This window comes from Rhinolophus hipposideros (assembly GCF_964194185.1).
Source record: "Rhinolophus hipposideros genome assembly, chromosome: 24".
In the NCBI taxonomy this organism is placed as follows: Eukaryota; Metazoa; Chordata; class Mammalia; order Chiroptera; family Rhinolophidae; genus Rhinolophus; species Rhinolophus hipposideros.
The window spans coordinates 4173800-4189187 of NC_138070.1; the positions used below are offsets into that span (position 1 = coordinate 4173800).

Here is a 15388-nt window from a genome sequence, read left to right on the forward strand (position 1 = left end):
TTCTGTTAGAAACACCTAGAGTGAGTTCTATTTTCTGACTGATACAAACTCTTGTCCTGAATTGTAAATCAAATTCAAAATTAGCATCTGTAAAAAGTGAAAAATGTACATGTGAGGCTGTTACTGAGAGTGAGACTGGGTCACATGAGCCCAGGCCCCTGTGATGGGTTCTGTGTGTACACAGTGAATAATAATACCTGGAAGTAATTAATTACAGGCTGAAGAGGGTAATCCAAATAGAAAGAGCTACAGGAGAACGGAAGGGGGTCGTTCTTGATGGTAGGAGCCACTGCTGAGGATATTAGTGAAGAGGCAGGAATAGTATTTAAAGAAGGATTTGGGTAATGCTGTGCAAAGAAAAGGATATTCTAGATCACGAAGTTGAAATTGAAGTATTAAAAAGAGAAAGTTTTTAGATGGCCACATTTCTGCAGTGTGGACAAGCACTACCAGCTTCCTGGTCCCAAACTAAATATGGATTTTTTTTTTCGTCTGTTCAACGTCTGTTCTCTGTTCTATAAGAGCACTCTGCTTGTCCATTGAGGACTCCCCTCCCTCCTGTCTTATCCCATGCCATTCTGGTGGACTGCCCCCACCCACTGGCTCTAAGCCTGACCAATCAGCAACTTCTATCTCCCTAAGTACAATGATTGGTCCAGGGATGGGCATGTGTCCCAAACTGAGCCAATAATATGCAATGAAAATTCATTGCCTTTTCTGAGGTTATTAAACCAGTCGGAAGTAACCCTAGGGGTCCTGGAGGCCACCTTTGCCACACTGTGTAGAGAACCTGCATGAAGATGATGCTAAGTACAAATCTGGAGCTGAGGGTTAAGGAACAACAGAAGTCAGATGACATCGCTGAGCCCCCGAATCCAGCTATGCCTGAAGTTCACATCCTGGATTTCTTGTTCATGTAACTTTTTTGCTTAAGCCAGTTTGAATTGAAGAGTTCTGACCAACTCTGAAAATGCCAAGCCAGGCATTAGCACTGCAGAGACTTCCCCCATGTGTTTTTGGAGATGGTCATGATAAGCAGGCTCGATGATATATATGCTTTAAAATAATTTAGGTCAATTCATTGGGGGCATGGATTAGACATTTCGACAGTGCCTAAGGAGAGCCTATGTTTTCAAAGACTAGGTTATGGGCTACAAAGTACTAATCACTTTATTAGCCCCGTCACTCATTTAGGGGATCATACTCAATTCCATTCTGACAGGGACCTTAGTGCCTCACCTGTAAAATGGGTAATATCTCCTCAGGGAGGCTGCTTTCCTGCCCCATCTCTGCAGAATGAGTCAGCTGCTCTTCTTCTGGGTTTCAGCAAAACCCTGTGTGTGGTTCTATCATAGTTTTTATCTTGTTATTTCATTTTTTAATATTCATATATCATTTATATACCATACAATTCACCATTTAAAGTGTACAATTCAATGGTTTTAGTTATATTCAACCATCACCACACTCTTTTTTTTTTTTTAATTCTTAAAGCTCATTGGTTCATGCAGCTACAAAGCTTTGAGGTAGCAAAAAAATAAGGCACAGCTTGATCCAGTTGCTCAAATGATATCCCAGGATGTGGTCTGATCTCCCACACTTTGCCCCTGCTTGCCTTCTTACTCAGCCTGCCTCTCCCAAAACTAACAAGGCTTCCAGCCGATGTTCTCAGCAACTCATGGAAAAAACTACCAACCAAAATGATAACTAACCTTTTTCAAGAGGCCAGGAAAAGCGTCCTGGACTCTCATTGAACTGTCTGAGGTCAGTACCCATCCCTGAGCCAACCACCAGGCCCACAGGTTGGGTGGTACTGATTGGGCAAGCCTGGGTTTCCTACCCTGGAACAAGGAAGCAGGGGAGGGGTGGTTCATCTGAGGAAAATCAGAAAAATGGGATAGATCCTAGCAGGCAAAACAAGAGATGTACCTCTCTACTCACTGGACTACACGCTCCTTGAGGTCAGGGACTTGTGATCTAATTTATCTTTGCACTCCCGGAACCCTGCCTGGCACACAGAAGGTACTCAATGGCTGTGAGCTTCCTTTTTGCTTTCCCATCTCACTCTGTTCTGGAGCCTGGTTCATCTCCCCAAAACAAGGAGTTCTTTGAGGAGGTAAAGGTTCCTGCATAGTGATCTGAGCTTCCAGAAGGAAAGTACCACTTTTACCACAGGCAAAGCAACAGGGAAAGCAGAAACAATCCAAAAGTCCCACGTGGATGGATGAATGGATCAACAAAATGTGGTCCATCCATACAATGGGATATTACTCAGCCTAAAAAGGAAAGCAGAACCGACACCTGCTGCTACAACATGGACGAATCTGGAAGACATGATGCTAAGCGAAAGGAGCCGGTCACAAAAATGTCATGTATCGTATGTTTTCATTTGTATGAAATGTCCCAAACAGGAGAATCCATAGAGGTAGAGAGTAGTAGAGTAGCGCTTACCTTGGGCTGTGTCTTTGAAATGCGATCATATGCTGAAGCTGGTCGGCATTGGGTTTTGTTTTTTCCTAGACCGTATTTCCACCCTGAATAATATCAAGCACATGTCATGTCTTTGAGAAAAAGCAGAGCAGTGCGTGACATCATTTGCTGGCCTGGCACTGTCAGCTGACCTTGGTGTTCTCCTGTGGAAATAACAATGTCACAGAGAACATCACCACGAAACAAGGCCACTCTGTGACCGTGACGGAACAAGACAGAACACAAACATGGTCCAGGCTGCAAAATACCAAACGTCTCCTTCTCTGGGCTGATATGAGTGTTGGCTGCTGCTTTACCAGTCACAGCTCTAGCCTCGCTCTGGACTGTCCTCCGAGCAGATAAGATCTATTAAGAGCCCCAATCCTAGAATTACTCCTGCTTCCTGACAGCACCCATTCTAGAGCAAACCCCCAGATCCTTAAACTCTCCCCAGAATCACCCAGCCAAAACCCAAATCCTGTAAGTTTCTTTCCTGCACCCTAATGTTCTCACTAGGACACCCCACGGTTCCCTGTGGTGTGTGTTCTCCCTGTGTGCGAGTAACGAGCCCCAGGCTTAACTGCTGTTGTGTTCCTGGTGGTCTTTGGCTGGAAGACATTGACAGCTTCCCAATACCTGCTTTTTATTTATTTACTTGACGCCAAAGCCATCTCCAAGAGCTCACAAGGTCAGCAACATGCTCTCTGGCCTTGGACAGACCTGGGTTGAACCTCAGCTGAGCCACTTACTGTGTGACCTGTGACAAGTTAATTTACCTCTCTGAGCCTCAGTTTCTCTGCTATGAAATCCTGTCATCCTTCTGCTTACAAACCCTAGAGTGGCTCCCAAGCTTATTCAGAACCAGACCCACAGAGCGTTCCCTCCCCTGGGGTCTTCTGTGTACGTTCAGGCCCCACTCTCCTCTGTCTCTCCCCACATTCCCCTCTCAGCTCCGCTCAAGCCCCATGGACCCCTGCGATAACTACCACATCAGGCACTCGGGGCTCTACACATCCTGTCCCCTTTTCCTAGAACCGTCTTCTCACAAGGTTCCTCGTGCCTTCCTCCCTCACTTTCCCCAGGTCTCTGCTCCAATGTCACCTCCTGAAGGAAAAGCCTCCCAATTCTGTCACCCTCTAAGCCAGTAGTTCTAAAATTTGGGTGAACAACCAAATCACCCAAGGATGCTGATAAAATCAGAAAGGCCCAGGCCCGCTCTGATTCATTGCCACAGGTGGGAATGTAAGATGGCACAGCCCCTTGGGAAAACAGTTCGGTGGTTTCTTGAAAAGTTAAGCACCTGCTTCCCATGAAGCCCAGACATTCTACTTCTAAGCATTTACCTCAAAGGAAGGAAAGCACGTGTCCATACAAAGACCTGTGCGTGAACGTTCACAGTATTTGAATTAGACAAATACTGGAAAGGACCCAAATGTTCAGCAACAGGTGAGTGGATGAACAAATTGTGGTATATCCGTACAGTGGAATATTACTCAGCAATCCAAAGGAATGAGCTATTCATAAACACAACAATTTGAATGACTCAAAGCCAGACCCAAAAAAGTACATTCAGCTTATTTCCTGGTTTTGGATGATTTTGAGTAAAGCTACTTTAAACATTCTCATCTCCTTTCTGTTGGGTATAAACCTAGAAGCAGATTGGCTGGGTCAGAAGTTAGGCGTACGTTTAGGTTTGGAAAACTGCTAGACTTCCAAAACGATTTTACCAATTATGCTCCTAACAGCATTGTGTGAGGGATCTGACCTTGGCAAGTTTGAAAACCGAATGAGGGGCTAGTGCAGTTGAAGTGTGGAGAATAAAGAAGGGCTAGATGCCCTCCCCCCAGCCTCCAAAGAACAATGGAAACCATGGAGAGGATTTAAAGCAATAAATGGCGTGGGCAAAAGTGCACTTTAGAAGGATGTATGGCTGCGGCTGCCGGTGGAGAGCACATGGGGGGGGGGGACTGAGGGAGGGAAGAGAGGGGGCTTTGCTCTCTGCAGTGTGAGCCTGTGAGCCCTGGCTGCAGCCTTCCTTTTTCCTGCCTCATTTATAGGCAGATATGGGTGCTGGGCAGATGAGGACGTAATGTGTGTCAGCCACTCTTCATAAAGGTGAAAGAATCAAAAATTGGGGTGGCTGGTTAGCTCAGTTGGTTAGAGCGTGGTGCTAATAACGCCAAGGTTGCCGGTGCAACCCCTGCATGGGCCGCTGGGAGTTGCACCCTCCTTAAAAAAAAAAAAAAAAGAAACAATCAAAAATTAAGTGACGATTAGCACAGCAACTTTTTAAAAAATAGCCCAAATCAGGAAATAGCGTGAATGTCTGTCAAGGGAGAAATGATCGGGTAAATTACACGACATCCATAAAACAGAAAACTATACAATCATTTAACAGAATGGGGGGGTATTATCTATTAAAAAATAAATAATGAGATAGGTCTATATATGTTGAGCTGGAAAATGATTACAGGGTGTGATGAAGTGAGAAAAGCAAATTGCATCCTAATAGGTATGTTATGTTTCCATTTAAAATGTAAATGTGTGTTTAGATATACATGCGTATGCTCAGCAAAAAATCATGGACCAAAGTGTCAACACTAGTTACCTGGGAGTGGACATGATGAGATGGGAGGAATTGTACTAAATTTTGTAAATGGATTATGCATGTAATCTCACCTGCACCCTCCCCCTCCCCACCCCCACCCCCATCGGGGACATGAACACCACCAGCAGCAGCTCACACTGGTCCCCTGGTTGTAAAGCCCTACGCAGTGCGCAGTGCGACAGTCACCCCAGCTCTTGACATTTCCCATGTTCCCAGAAGACCACGGGCCAAGTCCACACCCACCTCAGCACCCAACACCAACCCACCGAGAGGGGGGTCCTCCTAGAAATTGGGAAGGTTCATGGCCCATGGGGAGAGCTAATGAGAGACATAGAATAAGCAGATAAATTGCTCACCTTCCCCATGGACCCCCACCACGACCAATGCCCACCTCTGTGCCTCTGCACCATTCTGAGATTCAGTGGTTTCACACATCCTCCCAGGCACATCCCACAAACCCCCACAACCCGCTGGGCCAACTTCACCTGGAAGTTGCCCTTCCTCCTCTTCTGCCTCACTTCCCTCCTGCCCTCACTCTTACATCCCCGGAACTCTCTAATACTCTCTAAAAGTGTTAATTAGCTCATAAGCTTTTAAAGGAACCTGTACAAAAGCAACGGGTGATTTTTTTTTTTTTTTTACTTTCCAAATATTTTTCTCGAAACATTTTCTTTAATTAAGATCCCAGCCATCCAATATATGGTGATAGAAAGAGAACTGACTCTGGGTGGTGAACACACAATGTGAGATATAGATGATGCATTACAGAATTGTACACCTGAAATCTATGTAGCTTTACTAACAATTGTCACCCCAATAAACTTTAATTTTTTAAAAAAAGAGCCCAGACATTTGAGTGGCCACGACCCCAGAAGGAGAGAAGCACTCGCAGGCTCATGTAACATCATGGAAAATCCACCCAGATTCGCATTTATAGGCAACCTCTCTTCAGGTAGAAACAGACATTGAAATTCAGAGAGCATGCCCAATGCACTGTAAAGAATCCTGTTGCTAAGGTTTGATCTTCCTGTTTTCCAAGATGGATTTTGGGAGCCTGATCATACCTGCTATACAGTGTCCTCGGGGAGAGGGTGGCTGTCAAGTAGAATCAATATGGAACAAACCATGAGTCTCATATGACATTTCTAGTGTTTAAAGATGTAAAAATGATATCAGAATTGTCCGTGACCATCTCAAGTCTGTCAAATTAAAGAAGGAGGAAGAAAGAGGGGCATTGGAGGAGGAGAAAGGGAGAGGAAGAATGAGAAGCCAGGACAGCAACCAGGGGAAGTCAGAAGGGTGATGTGTGGGTAGCAGAGAGCGGTGACGCTATTTCAGGTTATCAGCCCTTGGGATCATGCCTAAGGGATGGGACAAGTACAGCAGAGTTGGGCAAGAGACTGCTCAGAGGGCCGGCCCGGTGGCTCAGGCGGTTAGAGCTCCATGCTCCTAACTCCGAAGGCTGCCAGTTCGATTTCCACATGCGCCAGTGGGCCCTGTGGTTGCCGGTTCAACTCCTCGAGCCCTGCAAGGGATGGTAGTCCGTCCCCTCCAACTAAGATTGAACGCGGCACCTTGAGCTGAGCTGCCGCTGAGCTTCCGGATGGCACTAGAAAACGGCAACTGGACCTGGAGCTGAGCTGCGCCCTCCACAACTAAGACTGAAAGGACAACAACTTGAAGCTGAACGGCACCATCCACATCTAAGATCGAAAGGACAACAACTTGACTTGGAAAAAAGGCCTGAAAGTACACACTGTTCCTCCATCAAGTCCTGTTCCCCTTCCCCAATAAAATCTTTAAAAAAAGAAAGAGAGACTGCTCAGACTCCTGAAAAGTAGGGATGCTCATAAAACAGTCTATCTTAGTCAGCTTGGGCTGCTATAACAAAAATACCCTAGACCCAGTCCTATATAAGCTCAGAAATATATTTCTAATCATTCTGGAGGCTGGAAGTCCAAGATCAAGGGGCTGGCAGATTCGGTGTCTGGTGCTGGTCCTCTTCCTGGTTCATAGACGGTTGTCTTTTCACAGTGTCCTCACATAGCAGGGGGGCGATGGAGCTCTCTGGGGTCCCTTCTGTAAGGGCACTAATCCCAGGCATGATGAGGACTCTGCCCTCAGGAACTTATCACCTCCTAGAGTCCTCCTCCTCCTAAAACCTCCACATTGGATGTTAGGATTTCAACCTATGAATTTGGAGGGACACACATTCAGTTCCCGTGGAGTCTATGGTGACAGCATAGGGAAGCTATACTCAAGTGCCCCGGTTGTCTCTCAAGGCCTAGTGTGGTTTCTGGGGCGCCTGCGGCCTGATTTTCCAGGAAGCAGTGACTTCTCCTTCCACACAATCCCTGCTTCTGTCTGCCCCATGCCCAGCCAGACTGGCTCACAGAGTGAGGAACCATCTGTCATCTGCCCACAGCAATTCCTCCTGCCCTAACAGTGGGTGGTCCCCAGCACCCCCTCATTCTCCCTTCCCATTCCAGATCTTCTAGTCCTCTTGGTGGCATCAAATCTCTTTTCTTTTACTCACAGTGGAAGCAAGACTTGTGGTCATCCCAGGCAAGCTAATACTTTGGCACTCCTTCAAGTCTATAGCTTTTAGCAAAAAAAAAAAAAAAAAATTATTGTGAAAAATGTCTATTACAGAAGGAGGGAGAATAGTATAATGAAGTTCCGTGTTCTCAATCACCAAGCTTCAACAATTATTAACAAAGTGGCCAGTCTCCATTTCATTCATATTCCCAACCACTGAGTGGGTTATCTGAAATTAATTCACAGACATTATAGCATCTTATTCGTAAATATTTCAGGAAGTCCATAGTCTTTAAGTACTAAGTCCTTCTATGTTAGGGAGAGAAGTTGGGTGCTATGTGTGTAGAATGGACGATGAAAGACGCCCTCCAATGGAACGACCCTTAATCCCCTTTCTATTTCCCAACATTTCAGCTCTGGCCCAAATTTGCAGGCCCTCTGCCCCAAGTCACGTGTGCTTTCCTGCTCAACATCCAAACTCCCTTGCTAAGTATGGTTAATGAAAATGTTCTGAGACTAGACGTGGTAATTGCACAACCTGTGACCATAGCAAAAACCACTGAATTTACACACTAAAAGGGTGACTGTTATCGCATGTGATTTACATCTAAATAAACATTAAAAAATTAACTCCCCACCAAAAAAGGAAAAAAAGAAATACTAGAACACACCACCACCAAATAATTTGAACTCAAATCAGATCACATCTCTTGATCCACCTACCAGTTTACAGAAAATATAAAAAAAACCAGATAAACGTGTTAAAGGGCATTACAGTGGTGAAATTAGCAAAATCCAGACTGAGAACCTCTACAAGACAAAATAAATCTTGTTTCATCAGCAAATAAATGTCAAGGCTGGGGGACAAAAGGAGATGAACGATTAAAAGAGACAAAGGAACATATCAACCAATTGCAATATGTAGATACTATTTGGATCTTGAATTAAACAAAAAAACTGTAAAAGAAATAATGATACCACTGACATTTTGAACACACTGCATATTTGATATAAAGAAATTACTGTTAATTTCTTCAAGTGTAATAATGGTACTGTGGGTCATATAGTTTCAATATGTTCTAGAAATACATCTTAAAATATTTTTGGGTGAAAAGATATGGCGTGTGGGACTTTTATTGCAGTTGAAGAGCAATAACATGCCTGTTTTTTGTGACACTGATATCTTGATTCCTCCCCTTTCTCCATCCTCTTGCTCTATCTGAAATTAGTTTAGTTTTTACCTGTTTACTGTCTGTTTCCCACAAGAGCAGTAATCCTATCCTTGCATATTGCCAATTGCCTACAGGTTTAGCAGAGTACCTGGCATGTATTCAGAGCTAAATATTTCCTGAAGGTCAGTGTAGGTCTTACGTGCTCTAGTCCCGAGATCCAGGTCCACAGTTTTGGTTGTCAGCCTGACATTTACAACCACACCCAGGCAGGATATCTCCTCCAGATTTCATTAATAAGTATAAAGCTAACTCTAGTACAGCATTTTGTGTGGCCAGCACACATGCTGATTCAGGCCACACTTTGAGAACCCATGGAGTATGGCTTAAATGAGGAAATATTTGTAAACCATTTTGAATAATGCCTGGGCACACGGTGAGGGAAAGCGTTATACGAGTACACATTTAAACTAACTATAAAGTCAATGTCCTATAGACTTTTTTTTTTCCCTATAGACTTTTTAAAACATATTTTTTAAAGGTTTAATCAACACGTGGCAGGTCGGGTGGGCTTCCTGGCTTCAAGGGCGTTCAGGGTTTTTTCTGCCTTCACGTTTGCTGGGAGAGACGTGGAACCACACTGTTCAAACTCTATGCTAAGAGCAGTTTCAGGGGAGAAGGCAGCGGGGCTGTGGCAGTGCAGGAGGGTCCCCAAACCCTGCGTGGGGGATGAGAAGAGCGGAGGGGTTTTGGGTTCAGGAAAGGCTCTCCTGGGGGTGGGGGACGGTGTCTTACGGACGAGTGGATTTAGCCAGATCAAAAGGACCGGGGGATTCGGGGGCTTGGGACGAGAAAACTCATGATGCTAAGATCCAAACCCTGGCGTCGCCTCCTCCGTGAAGTGGCGTTGATGTTACAAGGAGCCGCCAATGGACGTGGCCCGGCTGGCAGGTGAGGCGGGCGTCGCCCCTCGTGGGGAAGGACACCTGTACTGGAGCGGCGTCTGTGAGCAGGTCACCCGGGGGGGTCTGCAGGCTGGGGTGTCCTCGCCTCCTCCCCAGGATTCACCCCACACCGGAGGCCACCTCACGACCCCTCTGTTCCTCTTCAACGCAGGGGCCGCCCTGTGACGCTGCGAAGCATCCACAGACGAGTGACCCCCGTGCCCCCCGCCGCCGGGCTAGCCTGGACCCCTCCGGGGCGGGATGGGAGAGGAGGAGCCGGGAGCCGGCGGAGGAGAGGCGGGCGCGGCGGGTGGGGGAGGACGGAGGGTGGAGCCGGGGGGGGGGGCTGCCGAATCGGCGGGCGGGGGGCGGTGCCGGGGGGACCTCAGGGCGCCCCCGGGCGGCGGAAGCCGGGCGCGCCCCTCGCCAGGCCGGGATTGGGCGGGGCGCCGGCATCCCCGCGGGGGGAGCCGGTCAGCCGACCTCGCCGCCGCCAAAGTTTCCCGGAGCAGCCGCGGCCGCCCTTCCTCCCCAGGCACCGGGCGTGGGGGCGCCTCTCGGGCGCGAACTGTTTCCGAGGGCCCCGGGCCCCGTCTTCAGCCAGACCCCTCGCCTCCATTGCGTCCAACTCGGATTCCCAACTTGGGAGGCGCCGCGGGCCTGCGCACGCGCGCCTTCCTCTCCTCTCCTCCTCCTCCTCGCACTTGAGAGCAGGCTCCGGGCCGAGCGGCCGCCGAGACCCGCACCCAGCGCGCTGACCGGCTCCCGGCGCCCTGCGCCGCCCATGCCGACGCCCGCCGCCCGCCGGGTGCGCCCTCGCCCGAGGCCCAGCTGAGCGCAGGCCGGCGGGGCGGCGCGAGCTGGGCCTGAGCCGGCGCTGCCCTCGACAGCGGCAAGTTTGGGAGTTGCACTAGTTTGCGGGGAGGGGAGAGGCCGGCGGGGGGCCATGGAGGAGGACCGGGGGTCCGCGCTGGCTGCCGAGTCCGTCCTGGAGAAGAACGTGGCGGAGCTGACCGTCATGGACGTGTACGACATCGCGTCGCTGGTGGGCCACGAGTTCGAGCGGGTCATCGACCAGCACGGCTGCGAGGCCATCGCGCGCCTCATGCCCAAGGTCGTGCGCGTCCTGGAGATCCTGGAGGTGCTGGTCAGTCGCCACCACGTCGCGCCAGAACTGGACGAGCTGCGCCTCGAGCTGGACCGTCTGCGCCTGGAGAGGATGGACCGTATCGAGAAGGAGCGCAAGCACCAGAAGGTGGGCAGCCGCCTCAGTCAGCCCATCCAGGCAGTGGGGCCGCTGGGAGCAGAGGGCCGGTCAACATTGGGCACACGTGTGTATGCAGGGAGTAGGTTAGAGGAGACCCGACTGGATGAGAGAGGGAGGGATGGAGGAAGGGCCTTTGGCTCTCTTTTGCTCAGCCATGAGCACCTGGCATATATCACCCCAGAGACTGAAGGCAGCTCTTTGGAGTCAGACCTGGGTTCCAACTCCATCTCTACTATTTAATAGCTGTGTGACCTTGGGTAAGTTACTTAACCTCTCTGTGCTTTTATTTCCTTACATGTCATATGGTGATAGTAATAGGACCCACCTTATAAGAATTAAACAGCATATTATCTAAAGTGCTTGGATAATATTACTTGTTTCCAGAAATGACATAAGCTTTCTGCCCTTTAGTGTTATCCAAGATATGATACCAGACCCCTTTTTTCACTCTACCTCCCAACCCCCAAAGAGCACAGTGGATGTGACCTCCAGCCCCTGAGCTGTTGACCTCCAGTCTCTGGGTTCCTATTTGCAAATTGCTTGCCAGGGTTTCTTCTGGTTTATTAATCTGTGCTCTGAGGTGCTTTCCCCTCCTTGATTTTATCTTTAATCCTCATAGGAGTCTGTGAGGTAGAATTATTATCTTCATTTTACAGATGAAGCAACTGAGGGTGAGTGGGGTGGGGGGACTTGGTCCCAAGTTAGTGCTGAGAGAAACCCAGCTCCAGTAGAGATAATGCTAGTGTCTCTTCCCTACCCTTTTTAAATTAGGGGGAGGAGATGATTTGGGGCAGCTTTAAAGCTAAGCCTCTGCCCTGTGAACAAGAATTCCTCTGGGCTCATGCACTGGGGCCTCCCCACTGGGCTAGTAGTCCAGACGAGGTGCCTGGGGAAGAGGAAGTGGGAGACTGTGTGGTTTCCTGCCCCAACCTCAGCCCAGGGAAGCTCCTGTCAGAATCTTCCCCCAACTGAGAATAGGAGGAAACGCCTTTCCTTGGAGGATCCCGGTACCTGACAAGCTCTGGCTTGCTGTGTGGCCTCAGGAAATACGCTTGGCCTCTCTGAACCTCCCTGGCAGGCCATCACCCATTGTGTGCTTTGAGGTCTGAGTGTTTTCAAGGAAAATAACTCAGGCTGTGTCTGCAGTCTTGACCTGAGGGCAGATCTGTGGGTGGGTTAAGAGCCACCAGTGTTTGTGAGGTTGGATTGTTTGTCCTCATAGGTCCCTATGCCCTGGGGTCAAGAAGGAAACTCAAGCTCCCAAGAGTTAGGGAACATTTCCAAGATAACCCTAACCCTGGAGCTTGAAAATGCTCCAGCCCTGTAATTAGTGTTAAGATTCCCAGGAGCAGGGACTTTGGAACTAGACAGCCTGGTTTCAAACCCTATCACTCACGGTCTGTGTGATCTTGGGCAAGTCACCTCATCTCTCTGTGCCTCAGTTTCCTCAGCTGTAAAATGGGCATAATGACAGAACCCGTCTTGTATGGTTGTGATGAGAATTAAAGTAGTTCATGTATGTAAAGTGCTCAGGACAGAGCCTAGCCCATTGTGAGGGCCTCACAAGTGTTAACTTGTTTTTAGGCCTGGAGAGGCTTTCACTGAGACGCTCATAGGCTGATACTGGGGACCCCATCCCCATCCCAGGCACCCCTACTCCTACCGCAGAGCCCTCCATCTTTCCTAGAGGGTTAGGGAAGGAAGGGACCTTTGAAATCCTCTCTTGCCTCTTACTAGCAGGGACCAAGGGGCTTAGGCCAGGTCGCAGAGAAGTCCTGACAGCCATGTCGCCACCCCTGGCATTTTAGTTCTGCCGCAGCCAGGCTGGGAGGCACCCCTTGGAGACATTGGTCACTAGGCTTGGAGTCAGATGGAATTCCCAGCCAGTTGCACTTGTGGCTTCTGGAACTCTGTCAGCTAGGAAGTAAACACCAATGTGTTCACTGGCACAGCTTGTTTGTAAACACTGAGGATGAGCTTTCATCAACCAGAGGACAGCATCTTTTTCCCTATAACAGACCCCGTCTCCTTTACTTTATATTCTTGGGATCTAGAGAGAGTCGACTGATTTTCTTCCCCTGTAGTCTCACAGGCTCTTCAAGATAGTTTCCACAAAAATCTTATGTCCTTGATCTTATCTCTCTGTCCCTTCTTTACTTCCCTTCCTTTCTTCTTTCTTCCTTTGTTCTGCCCGGTCTCTCAGTCTGTAACACCATTGACAAGCCACAGCATGCAAAATACCCTCCTAAGTGACACGTACAATGCAGAGGAAAGGAAAGCTGGGTCCTCATTTTAGGCAGTGGGTGGGTAGTGGGGAAGACAGGAAAAAACACACAAATAGGTTTTAGAAAGCAGTGGCTATGCAGATATAGTTGTTTACATATAATGTTTATATATTGTTTACATATAATGTAAACGGCATATGTTCATTTATTTATTCAACAAACATATTTACTAAGTACCTACTCAGAGCGGTGACCACAACTGATGAGGTCTTTGCACTTATGGACCTAACTTAATAGTGCAGTGCTGTCCCATAGAAATACAGTATGGCTCGTCACATTAATAAAAAGGCACACAGCTGAGGTTAATTTTAAAACATGTCTTATCAAACCCATCTATCCAAAATATTATTTCAACATGTAACAATGTAACCAATTTAATTGCAATGTGTGTAATTGACATGTAACGTTATTAGTTTCAGATGTACAACATAATGATTTGATATGTGTGTCTATTACAAAAGAATCACCACAACACGTTTAATTAATATTCACCATACATAGCTACAAAAAAATATTATTAATTAAATATTTTGCATTTTTTTTTCTGTGCTATGTCTTCTAAATCCAGTGGTGTTTAACTCTTACTGCATGTTTCGATTCAGACCAGCCACATTTCAAGTGCCCAGCAGTCACATACGGCTTGTGGCTAATCTATGAATGGTGAAATTGTACTGTGAAGAGATAGGCTTTTTTTTTTAAAGCTTTTAACATTTCAGCTTATAAGTAACATGAAGAAAATCAAACAGGGAGATATGAAAGAGACTTGCCAGGGTGGGGGTCTAATAGATGGGGCAATCAGGAAGGCCGCCCTGGGGAGATGACATCTGAGCCGAGACTTGAATGAAGTGTAGGTGCCAGTCACAAAGAGATCGGAGGAGGGGCTAGAATTCTAGGCAGAAGTCACAGCAAATGCAAAGGCCCTGCGGTAGGTAAGAGCTTGGTGTGAGTTCAGGGAACACAAAGCAGGTCAGTGTTCCTTCTAGAAGGTCACTCTTCTAGAGCAGAGTGAGTGAGGAATGGGGGTGGGAGATGAGGTCAGGGAGATGAGGGGGTCTGATTATGTTGGACCTCATGAACCAGCATAAGGAGTTTGGGGGCTGTTAATGCAGAGAGAAGGCAAAGAAAGTGATCAACCGGGGGTGACTCCTGGATGGGCCTTTTTAGCTGCTGTGGGGTCAGGATAAAATTCTCCATGGTCAGCTCAGAGGCAAGCATCTGCTCTCCCAGCATCAACTTTAATTCACTGAGAGGAGAGGGAGAAACAGAACTGAGCGTTAAAGTCTCTATTCGTCCCTGTTACTGCTATGACAAATTGCCACAAACTTGCTCAAAACAATCAAATTTATGATCAGACTGGATAAGATGGTATTATGAATACGACCCATATGAATAATGCTAGATAAAATTCTGGAGGTCGGAGGTCAGAAATGGGGCAGTTTGGAGGGCAGTTTGGCTTCTGGAGGCTCTAGGTAAGAATCCATTTCCTGGCCGTTTCCAGCTTGTGGAAGCTGCCAGCCTTCCTTGGCTTGTGTGGCCCCTTCCTCCAACTTCAAAGCCAGCAGTGTGGCCTCTTCATGTCTCTCTCTAACTCAGACCTCTGCTTCTGTTGCCATTTCATCTCTAACTCGACCCTCTTGAGTCCCTCTTGTCACTTATAAGGACCACTGGGCCCATCCAGATGACCCAGGAGACTCTCCCCACAACAGGATCCTTAACCGATTCACATCTGCCAAGACCTTTTGCCATGTAAGGTCACGTATTTTCAGGTTCCACGGATTAGGATGTGTACATCTTTGGGGAACTTTGTTCTGCTTACCCCAGCCAGTTACACTTGACTGATACTTGCTGCGGTCCTCTGTGTGCTCAGCCCACGCCGGGCGGAAAGAGAGGGAAACAGCAGAGGGGCTGGAAAAGCCTGACTCTGCTCCCAGCCCACCCCTGCGTGTGGCAAGAATGCATGCCCACTCCATCATTCCACCACCACTTCCGCCCTCTGGCACTGCCCTTCACCTTCCTTGATGACCTTGAGCCAGCTGTGTGAGTACTTAGTTATTACCTCTTATTTCCCCAATGCTATGAGCTTCCCAACAAAGGTGATGGGACTTACA

The 15388-nt window shown here is 47.9% G+C and overlaps 1 protein-coding gene across 7 annotated transcripts in view; it reads left to right on the top strand.

The window, feature by feature from the left end:
- The first annotated feature begins 10126 nt into the window (after positions 1-10126).
- RILPL1 (Rab interacting lysosomal protein like 1) overlaps positions 10127-15388 on the top strand; it is a 32365-nt gene continuing 27103 nt past the window's right edge. For 6 of the 7 annotated variants that reach the window (XM_081037238.1, XM_081037239.1, XM_081037234.1 and 3 more), the window contains exon 1: positions 10141-10983. In XM_081037238.1, the coding sequence (XP_080893364.1) occupies positions 10675-10983 (309 nt within the window). In that variant the 5' untranslated portion in view covers positions 10141-10674. Of the gene's footprint in view, positions 10984-15388 lie in introns of all 7 variants that reach the window. The other variant, XM_081037237.1, reaches the window with a different exon arrangement.